This window comes from Cervus canadensis, chromosome 5, assembly GCF_019320065.1.
Source record: "Cervus canadensis isolate Bull #8, Minnesota chromosome 5, ASM1932006v1, whole genome shotgun sequence".
NCBI lineage: Eukaryota > Metazoa > Chordata > Mammalia > Artiodactyla > Cervidae > Cervus > Cervus canadensis.
The window spans coordinates 95790005-95801138 of record NC_057390.1 but is presented as its reverse complement, the minus strand read 5'-3'; the positions used below and the strand labels follow the sequence as shown (position 1 = coordinate 95801138).

Below are 11134 nucleotides of genomic sequence, written 5' to 3'. Positions count from 1 at the left end.
CTTCCTCCTCCATGATGTAGACTACTCTCGGCCACCCAGCCATGATAGGGGGAAGCCTGCTGCGGTCAGTCATGACCACCGTTCCCGGGAGTTCATTGTTGGCTGTGGGCTGGGCTGCCCCCAACTTTGTCACTTAAACTCTCCTGGGTTTCCCTGGCACGTGCCACAGTTGGTAACAAATTGCCAGGCTGCTGGGCTAGAGTCTGACTGGGGTGGTCTCTTCTGGATTCCATGGTTTTTGCTAAAGAGAGGGGTCAGTTCTTCCAGGTAAATGGGTTCTTTGGCAAAACGTGACCTTCGGCAGCACTTTAGTCAGAAAACACAAAGGTTGGTCTAAGAAAAGTATGATCTGCCACACACACACACATTCTTACCCCTCTCTCTGCAGAAATAAAGAAACAAAAGACTAATGTATAATTTTTTTTTTTAATTCTCACTGCAGCCCCCCGCTCCCGGCCCCATCCCTCTGTCTGTGGACCACTTCTGCAGGCTACAGGGGACTATTGGAACAAAGCTGGGGCCTGGCACCCCCACTACGCTGCCAGACCCAGAGAACAAGTCACAATCACAAATTATCACAACAATTAGCAGCTACACTTGGGAGATGGGTAAAGTGAGGCGGCCCAGCTCTGCATTGTCAGCTGGTCTATTTGGCGGTGACCTTGTTCTGGAGGCGATGATATTCCTTCAGCCTGTAAACCAGATTCAAAACAAAGAATAATGTAAATTAACAATAACAACATGCACTCAGTTCAATTAATTCAGGCAGAGCTGGGGTGGCGGGGGGCAGCTGTTTGTTAAGACGTGTGTGAAGTTGTCTTTTTATTCTCCCTCTCCTCTCCTGCCCTGGTCCCTCCTGCCTTCCAATCAGGATAATGTAATTAATTTATCTTAGGGGGAAAACATTGCTTGTCATTGTTGCAGACAAAGCGTTTAACTGGCGATGGGAGAAGTGAAGAGGCCATTATGAAAACCCAGTGTGTTTCGAGCCATTTAAAAGGGTTAGAGTATAAAACGCAGGGTGAAGGAGGCAGGGAGGTGGAGGTGACGGCACGCCTGGATTCAATGTCTCTCCCAGTCTTGGCTCCAGGAGAAAGTGGGTCTGTGCTGAGGGCATGTTATCAGGGAGAGGAAAGAGACTCATGCCTTCTTCTTGACCCCGTGCCCCCAGGAGAAGGAAGCTAGTGATTAAGAACCCAGAGCCTGATAGACTGGTTGCCAAGCACCGTGCCCTTCCTGGGCACCAGGGTCTGGGCTTAGTGCTGGATATCCATGGCCTGGACTTGAGCTTCCACCACACCTGTGAGGCAGATGTGATTAACACCCCTACTAGTGATTTCCAGAGGTTCGGAAGGGGTCTGAACCCAAACTGCAGAACCAGGACTTGAACCCAGGTCTGCGTGGCCTCAGTTGGTGTGCATCACGCACCCTGGGCCATGGAGATCTGTGTCTCCAGTTAGACCTGCATGGGGATGAGAAGGCAGGACCTGGTGATCTTCTGTGGCTCCCTTCTACCTCTTGGCCGTCTCCCTTGCTAAGCTGCTCAGGAAAGGGGCTCCAGGTGGAGTCCCTGTGGCTGGAGAGGGTGGGATTGAGTGTCAGAGGCAACTCAGAAACCCGGAACTCAATGCCCAGAACTCTGTTGCCCTTGGCTGTCACACCTGGAGGGTCTGAGGGCCCATCGGGGGCCAGGGCTTCTCACCTGAGGGAGTTGATGTTGATGAAACCAGTGGCGTCAACTGGCTCGTAGTCTCCCTGAACATTCATGCTGCAAAAGAGCGGGAGCTCGTCAGCATCCCACGGGCCGTGGCCCCGGCGTCCGGAGGACCCCAGCCTCACAGACACCCAGGTATCTCCCGTGTGGACCCAACCCTCCCTGCACGCTAGCTCTTCACTGTTTTCCTTCCGGTTCAGGGAGCCCTACCCTGTGCCAGGGTTGGAGAGCAGACAGCCACATCCCTGCCATGCAGATGGGCGGGTTGGGTCCTGGCCCCGCCAGTGCCAGCCGGGTGAACTCCTGCCACCAACCAGAGCACTGCACCTGTAACCTCAGGACACGCATCGGAGCCACCTCTGCCCTCAGGGTGTCCGGGAAGACCCGATGATGTCCAGCGGTCTGAAGGCCTGGGAGGCCGGGGTTACACACGTGACGGTGTCCCGCAAGCTGCGGGGAGGCCCCAGCCTTCAAGGTTTGTCCTCAAAGCCTTTTTCACCTTGTCGGTCCAGCGAGTGAGACCGAGTCTAATCCATCTTCAAACCTGGGCACCCACCCCATGCCAGCTGGTCGGCGAAAAAGGCACCGTCAACTCCCGTTGCCCTCAGTAGAACAGATTTTTTTTCCCTCCCCATCTACAGTTTCCATCTTACAGATCCAACAGCCCTCCTCTTTTGATTGCTCTCACTTAGCTGTCCTTCGAAACCCTTCCCAACCACAGTCATTCAGATCCGGTCACCTGGTTGGGTATCCTGGCTCCACCCCCAGCACAGACCTTAAGGCAAATATTTTTGCTCTTTGAGCCCCAGTCTTCCATTTGTGAAATGGGGCCCTCATCGTTAACACTTGTTGTCGTTTAGTCGCTCAGTCGTGTGCGACTCTTTTGACCCCATGAACTGTAGCCCGCCAGGCTCCTTGGCCCATGCGATTTCCCAGGCAAGAGTACTGGAGCGGGCTGCCATTTCTCCTCTAGGGGATCTTCCCGACCCAGGGATCAAACCCCACATCTCCAGCGTTGCAGGCAGATTCTTTCCTGCTGAGCCAGCAGCGAAGCCCGTCCAGCATTGTCACTGGCTCCACATAAAATGATGTAGCTGGCATCTGGCAGGCACTCAGCGGCGCTAACATCACTCATTCACCTGTTCATTCACTCAGGTATTTATTAAGCACCTACTACCCGCCAGGCACCGGGCCAGATGCTGGGGAAACAAAGGACCAGGCAGGAGCAGCTCCCACGGGGGCGGGGGGGGCGGTGGGTGCAGACATGAGCAATCAATCACCCACCTGCCCTCGGTAATTTACTGACTGTGATCCGCTCTTTGAGGACAAGTTCAGGGTGTTCTGGCCTCAGATCTGACTCTACCAGGCCACCCTCCGAATCCCCCTGGGGGAAGGGGTCCCTCCCGTTTCTCACGGGGCCCCTGTTGCATCCTGCCCTGAATCAGCCCCTTGTCTTCATGTCTGCAGAACTCTAGCCTCAGGATAAAGCAGTCTCAAGGTTCTCAGGGACAAGGAGGTGGCCTGCCCCCTCAGGACCCTTCTCCAGAGAGGTAAGATGGGGGTTGGGGGGTGGGGGGAGCTAAGGGGGTCTGCCGTTCTTTTTCCCAGACCCTGAGGCTGTGTCTCTGACTGGCTCTTTGTGGACTGTGGGCTTGCAGACCATCAGGGGGAGGTTAAAAAAAAAAAAAATCATTGTAAACTGGAGTCTCCGCACCCGGTTGCCCTGTGGCTTGTCGGGACTCGGGCTCTGGGCCTCCCCCCACCACGCCCTCGCCCTGACCTTCAAGGGACCTTGAGGCTGACACATGGAACTCCCACGCTCCCTCCTTTTCACCTCCATGGCTCTTCCAGGGCTCAGGTGGCTGAAGTCACCAGGAGCCGATTAGCAGGCTCCTGGTAAGCAGAGAAGATACCAGGCTTCCAGCGGGCTGCTGCCTGGGACCCTTCCCCTGGCAGGGGAGAGGCTGGACCAAACTAAAGCATCGGCCTCCTCGAATGGCTTTTACAGATGTTGCTGGGGTGATAAATGAAGCTTAACACGAGCCCTCCCTGAGCTGCCCACCCCCCCACCCCCACCAATCACTGAACAGACTTTGGACACCTGGCCTCACTCCTGCTCTCCAAGTTGCCCTGTCCCCTTTGGAGGGTCCCTGCATTCAGCCCAGGGAGAAAGCAAGGCCGGACCCTGTTCCCCTCCTCCCTGGCCGGCAGGCCATCTCTCATAAGTCAAAACAAACTCTCCCACCCTCCTTCCTCAGCCTGGCCCTTCAGACCACCCCGGCAGTCCCTGCCAAAGAGAAGCCCACCTCTGGGACAAACTTGTCCCACCAGACTGCCTAAGAGTCCCAGAGGTGTTTCTCGGGAACTGAAAAACCTCTCTTAAAAAACTGTAGTTTGGGTGGTGTGGTGGTGGGGGGGTGTGCTGTGGAAAAAGAGTTTACAATGATTTTTTTTTTTTACCTCCCCTGACGGTCTACAGAAAACCTCTGTGCTTTTATTTTTGTTCATTCGAGTGGCTCTGACCTGCTCTGTAATTACGTTACTTTCTACCTACTGTGCCGCGGCATTTCCAGTTCTGCTACCTCTAGGGGCTTCCTCGCTGGTCCCTGTGACGCTGTCACTCAAGGGCTTTCAAGTCAGCGATGTAGAAATCAGAAAGAAAAGGGAAATGGTCGGAGACACAGTGAGAATAAATGTTCCTGCTTTTCTCTCTTTTTTTCCCCTTTCCCTTTTTACTTTATTCATTTAATCTCCCCGAGTGAGACTGTAAGGCTTAATGAAGGGTTGGACAGATTATTAGAGGCTGTAGATTTGGAGGGGGAGGGAAGAAAGAGCCAGAGAGAGAAAGAGAGAAGATAATTTGACATTTACCCCGACTGATCTAAACTGATTCGGTTATATTTATGGCTTATAAAGTGTTTAGAAAGATTGAAGGGGGGGAGAGAAATGCAACATGGCAAAGAGAACAGAGAGAGAAAAATAATATTGACTGCCAAACAAAACTCGTACTTTAATTCCCGATTGCCTTCTGGGAGGGGAGAGCTGGCTTCAGCCGGGGCCACACAGGGCCTGGGACTTGCGTCAGGTGGGGTTGCCTGTCCCCACCTCTTGTTTGACCAGGTGACCTCCAAAGGGGCCACTTGGCTCCATGATCAAGGCCAGTCTCTCATTCAAGATGCAAACACAGGTACATCTAATAGGCACCTGCTAAAGAATCTGCCTGCAATGTGGGAGACCCAGGTTTGATCCCTGGGTCAGGAAGATCCCCTGGAGAAGAGAAAGGCAACCCACTCCACTATTCTTGCCTGGGAAATCCCATGGACAGAGGAGCCTGGTGGGCTACAGTCCATGGGATCACAAGAGTCAGACTGAGCGACTAACCCTTTCACACTTTCACCTTTGACCCAGCCTGCCAGGGCGACTAACCCTTTCACACTTTCACCTTTGACCCAGCCTGCCAGGGCTCCCCAACCTCTCCCACAGCCATTCAGCTCCCTCACCCTGGCCCATCGGGGAGGCAGCTCTCCTGGCTCCCTCTCACCCAACTCTGCCGCTCCCCTTAGCAGTCTCCTCTTGGCCTTACCATCCAATGTCTTCAGCCTATGTTTTTCCTTAACTCTAGCCCTGTGTGTCCAGCTGCCAACTATAGTTCTCCTGGCCCAAATCTCAGAGAAAACTAACCCTCAAGATGTCCAAATCCAAATGCTTGATTTCCCCCCATTCTCTCAATGCAGTCATTGCCATCAAAGTGTACCCAGCGGTTCATGCCAGAAAGCCTGGGGTGGTCCTGAACTTTCCCATCTCTCTCCCCATTCAAGCCCTTTTAATTCCAGTTCCTAAATATCTGCCAAATCCATCTGCTGCTCTCTATTCCCAGAATGCAACAGACTGGTCCAAGCCTCCAGCACGTCCCACTGGGAGGCCTGGTGTCCACCCTTGCCAGCTCCCACCTCACTTAAATCCAGAGCGGCCAGAGAGGACCAAAGCCACAGGTCTGATGTGTCCATCCTTTACAATCTGGCTCCAGGAGGGCCCTCCCACCCTGGAGTTCTTATTGTGCTGGGGATGTTCCGGGTTCTTCCATGACTCGGACTCTCTGCACGGGACAGTTTCTCTGGAAATGCTCCCGCCCCCCTCTCCCCCTGGTACACTCCTTTCTTTTGGAGACCAGCTCAGAGGTGACTTCCACGGTGATGCGTCTCCACACCCCTATTATTATACCCAGTCCAAGTATCCTGTATCTCTGGGTGGTCCAGCACCACTTTCCCTAATCCTACACTTGGGTGATGCTCTGGGGCTTTCTCCCCATCTAGCCTGTACGCTCCATGAGGACAGAGCTGGTGTGGATGCTCTTTGGGACTGTCTCCTCCATGCCTGGCACATGCTTGGGAGCATTCTTGCTGAAAAAGCCAGTGAGAGGAGATGCTGGACCTGAGGGTCTATGCCCAGCTGGGGGCAGGGGTGGGGGGCACCTACCTCACGAGCTCCTCATTGTAGAGGGACAGTGGGGACTCCCGGCCAAGGATGTACACCTGGCCCTTGAAGACGGACACCTGCACTTTCCCTTCCACGCGCTCCTGGGACTTGGCAATGCAGTGGCGGACAAATTCACACTCGGGGCTGTGCCAGAAACCTGTGGGGAGGAAGAAACAAGGGTGCTAGTGAGGCCCGCTGCGTTGTCTGCCCCAGGCCAGGATGTAGAGGGAACTGGGATCCACGTGGGGCACCCCCAACCTTGCCCCGTCATGGCAGACCTGAGCCTGGGAGGGAGGCGGTCCTGAATCTATGTTGTTCAATGTGGAGTCCCGGCTCAATGTGCACTTGTAAATGACCACACCGAGGAGCAAGCCCACCCGCCCGGTCCTGTGACCTTGTAGGGTTCTCCCCCCATCCCTGCTAGGATGCAGTCACCTCTTAAGGGTCAGGAGGAGGGGAATCTAACCTACTGCTTCATGCCACAGATATTCAGGGGGCTCCACAGGTCAGGTACTGGGGAGACAGTGGTGAAGGGGCCCCCATCTTTTGCCCACAGGGGGCTCAGTCGTATCAGGGCAGCAGACCTCAAGTAGGACTCAGATATATGTCACCAAGTGATGGGGGTGCCCAGCTGGGTGGTGGGTTTGTGGTCAGCAAGACCAGGCGTGTGGGGCCTTCACCTCTCTGTGCCTGCTCCCCCATCTGCTAAGCGGGAGTGACCCTACCTTCCTGCACCCCCAGGACTAGCAGGCTTACTTTGTGTAGAGGCTGTGGGCTCGGGACTGCTGTGAACACTGGGCCAAGAGCCAGGCAGAGCCCCACCCCTCAGAATGGGCAGACCCCTTACCCATGCCCCCTGCACTGGAAGCTTGGAGTCTTAACCACTGGACCACTAAGGAAGTTCTTGGACTAGCTCTTTGAATCCTCCCAAAGAGTCCTGGGACAAAAATTTCTCTTAGCCTCTCTCTTTTCTGTGCGAGGAAGTTAGGCTCAGGGAATCTGAGACTTTTCCCCGATCACAGAGGCTGTAGCGGTGGGGGCCTGACCTCAGTGGGCCGGAGCTCTAACAACTCTGCCTTGTATGACTGTCTTGCAGCTTTGCCGCCTGCATCTAAAACACCCCTGAAGTGCCTGAGAAATGCATTGCACCCCACCCCTCCTGCCCCGAACCCCTCAGGCCAGGGAGGGCTGTGTGTTCAGTCCCGTCTCTGCCGAGGGCAGGGGGGCCATGATCGGGGTTGGGGGAGGGACAGGGCGAGGGGTAGGATTTCTCTGAAACGGAGCTGGAAAGGTGAGCCCACCTGGGCAGCTGTGGGGCCAGATGGTGTGCGATCTCCTGCCCTGATAAAGGGTCAGGTCAGCCCTAGGTCTGTGGCTATTGTTGGAGACTCAGGCCTCCGGGGGCACCTGCGGAGGCTCTCCGTGGGAATGGGGAGCAGGCCCTCCCTGTGATGGGCCCGGGGGCTCGCAGACGTTGGGGAGGGCCGGGCAGGGAGAGAAGGAGTCAGGTCCCTGCTCTCCGATGCCCACCTCCGCTCCACCTTGACAGCCCACGTGGTCCCTGTGCCTCAGTTTGCTCCTTTGCACAGTCAGGCGCTACTAACCACGCCCCAGGGGCTGTGTGGACTCAGCGAGCACTTCTGCTTTTGAGATCTAAATGTGGCCTCTGCCGGTCCTCACTGTATCCAGGGCGACAGACACCCCGAGAGGGAGAGAACCTTTCCAGTGCACACAGTGAGATCCGGAGTGCTCCTGCCTCTAGCCCGGACTCCCGTGGTGGGGGACTCTGAGGGCCACACACCCCTCCCCACCCCGTGCCCCAGGGGCTTGGCCATCTTTTTAAGTCAGGGTAATTAGCCCCTTAGGTTCACAGGTTGGAAGAGAGGTGGCGATGTAGCCAGAGAAGCGGGCAGAGAACCCAGTAGGAGCTCCTGGGCTTTTATCTTCCAGTAGGAGCTTTTATCTCCCAGTAGGAGCTTTTACTCCCAGTAGGAGCTTTCATAACCTAGTAGGAGCTCCTGGGCTTTTTGTCTCCCCTGCTGCCTCCACAGGGGCCTTGCGCTCAGGTTTCTTTTCCTAGCAGAACCAACCCGGGGTGGGGGGACAGTGAGCCCTGAGCACTGCCCTGGGGAGACCCTGAGTGTCCCAGGCTGGGGGTGCATGGTGGGTGGGGCTGAGCCAAACTCTGTATTAATTAGGATGACAACCCTCTATGTATTGTACCCATTTTACTGTTGAAGAAACTGAGGTGAGGGGAGAGGTGAGCTACACCCCCTAAATGAGAGGGGCCCTGAAGCTGGGGTCCTGCCAGGATGACCCTGCGGGGTGACACCCATGTCTGCTCCTTGAGGGAGGGTGTCTGTGCAGACCTCACACAGGCACATTAGGAAATTCGAGAATGGCATGAGAGGAGGGAGAGACAGTGGGCACAGAAGCCAGGGCAGCCGGGAGTGGGCCCGAGACAGAAGGGCTTTCTTGGGCCTCAGTCTTCCCAGGCCCCGAGACCACAAGCGGCTCTGAGGAAGCCAAGGAATGATAGATCTGCAGGGAGAGCTAGACAGAACAAGAAGGGATCTGGCCCAGTGCCCTTTGTCTTACAGGAGGGGAAACTGAGGCTGAGGGAGGAGACAGACCTACTCAAGATCCACCCAGACCTACCCAGCCAGAGGCAAAGCCCTGTTCTCCTGTGTTCACACTCGGAGACCAGGTCAGGCACTCTTCTAGAGGCTTTGCAAATATCTATGTAATGCATATGTGCTAAGTCACTTCAGTCGTGTCCGACTCTTTGCAACCCTATGGACTGTAGTCCACCAGGTTTCCCTGTCCATGGGATTCTCCAGGCAAGAATATTGGAGTGGGTTGCCATTTCCTTCTCTAGGGGATCTTCCCAACCCAGGGATCAAACCTGTGTCTCTTGTATCTTTGGCATCGGCAGGCGGGTTCTTTATCACTCGTGCTACCTGGGAAGCCCATATCTATGTATTGAGTCCTCACTGTAAGACAGGCAGCCTTATCTCCACTCTTCAGATGAAGAAACTGAGGCACAGGGGCTTAAGGAACATGCTGAAACTAAACCCCACTCTAACATTTATGCATCCCTAACATGAGAAATCCTATCACACAGCCCCTTGGAGCTGTTGAGGGAACAGGCTGCTATCAGAGGCTGACCTTGACATCTATGGGGGCCTGGACATCAGAGGCACCTGGCTGAACAACTACCTGGGAGGGGCCTCCACTCTGAGGTTTCATTTCCTTTGAAACCTAATCACTGTAACCTTTGGGGATTTAGGGGGCTCAGAGGGTGACAGCAAGGACTCAACACAGGCAGCCCAGGGGAGAGACACCAGCCCCTCAGCTGGGGGCCAACCTGTGCCCCAGACACTCAGGGTGGGCCTGTACAGGCCAGTGCCCCTCGATCACCCCTCGCAAATGGCTTTAGCCCACCTTCCCATCCCCCAGTATCTACTGAAGTGCCCAAGAACTTGGCCTCTGAAGCCAGCTTGTCCTGGGCTCCAAGCCACGGCTCAGCAGCTCTGAAACCTTGGACAAGCATCTTCATCTCACCTCTGTGCAGCTAAGATTAGGTAATACCCGGCTCAGGGCCGGGCAGCAAGAGGCAGCAGCCGATCTAGCATGGGGAGCCTGGCAGCCTGGTCCCCGCTAGGCCTCCACAGATGCCCCAGGAGCAGCCTCGGCCAGGTGCTGTCCCCCATCATAGCCTACCATGGCTTAATGATTCTCCCGCTTTGTAACCCAAATCCACCTTTCAGTGTGGAAACCCCACTGAGCACGAGAGTCCGCAGGAGACAATGGTATTTAAACACCTGTCTGTACCTGGGAAGAAGGGGGCCCTGGGGTTTCAAAGCTGCTGGGAACAATGGGAGGGAAAAATAATGCCAGCCAATAACTACCACATCGCCCTGAAACCTCGAGATGAGTTACAGCTATTCCAAGGTTTCAGAGGAAGCAAAACCTCCAGGTAGGGGACCAGTGGAAGAGGTGAAACTTATACACCACGCAGTTACTATGAATATTAACTTTCCTGGGGTCCCTCTGACATCCAGGCTCCCAGAGAACAGCAGGTCATCCTCCCGACAGCTGAGAGGGGCTGTTATGATGTGATTTCTCAAATTAGGGAGATGTGAATGTTATAGAATAGGGTCAATCCTTTCTGGGAAGGGCCAGATAGTAAATATTTTAGGCTCTACAGGCCATGTAGCTCCTCTAGTTATTACTCAGCTATGCCAGAGCAGTGCCAAAGTGGCCACAGACAACAACATGGACACAAATGAGCAAGGTGGAGCCAAAAAAACTGTTGTTGTTTAGTTGCGAAGTCATGTCTGACTCTTTTGTGATCCCACAGATCGTAGCCTGCCAGGCTTTTCTGTCCATGGGATTTTCAAGGCAAGAATATTGGAATTGGTGGGCCATTTCCTTCTCCAAAAAACTATTTATGGATGCTTAAATTTGAATTTTCTATGATTTTACTATTACATGAAATAGCTATTACTTAAAAAAAATTTCTCCAACCATTGAAAAATGTAAAAACTAGTCTTAGCTCATGGGCTGAACAAAAACAGGCAACAGGTTGGATTTCATCACTCCTAGCATAATGGCTGGGATGGATCTGGAGTCAGGAGGCCTAATCAGATGGCACGTGAGGCATGGAAACTCAGTCTCCTCACCTGTGAGATGGGTACTTTCACAGGACCTGGTGGCTTGGGATCTGGCCCATGTAGTGCTCAGGCCCTGTTCTTGGCCAAGGTAGGCTTTCTCTTGCTTGAGGCAGTTCATAGAGTGGCTCTGGGTTCTGCCTGGAGACAGGCTGACCTGAGGTCCAGCCCAGCTTGGCCACTTCCAGTTGGGTAATTCTCTATAAGCTCCGTTTGCCTGGAGCCTCAGTTTCTGGCCGCAGCTCTCTTAGGAACTTGGGGGAGGGAGGCC

The 11134-nt window shown here is 54.5% G+C and overlaps 1 protein-coding gene across 2 annotated transcripts in view; it reads right to left on the bottom strand.

Moving 5' to 3' along the window:
* Window positions 1–407: 407 nt before the first annotated feature.
* ASS1 (argininosuccinate synthase 1) overlaps window positions 408–11134 on the bottom strand; it is a 51909-nt gene continuing 41182 nt past the window's right edge. For both annotated transcript variants that reach the window (XM_043469853.1, XM_043469854.1), the window contains exons 13-15: window positions 6191–6347; window positions 1703–1768; window positions 408–692 (exon numbers count right to left, since the gene is read on the bottom strand). In XM_043469853.1, coding sequence (XP_043325788.1) covers window positions 647–692; window positions 1703–1768; window positions 6191–6347 — 269 coding nt within the window. In that variant the 3' untranslated portion in view covers window positions 408–646. The remainder of the gene's footprint in view (window positions 693–1702; window positions 1769–6190; window positions 6348–11134) is intronic.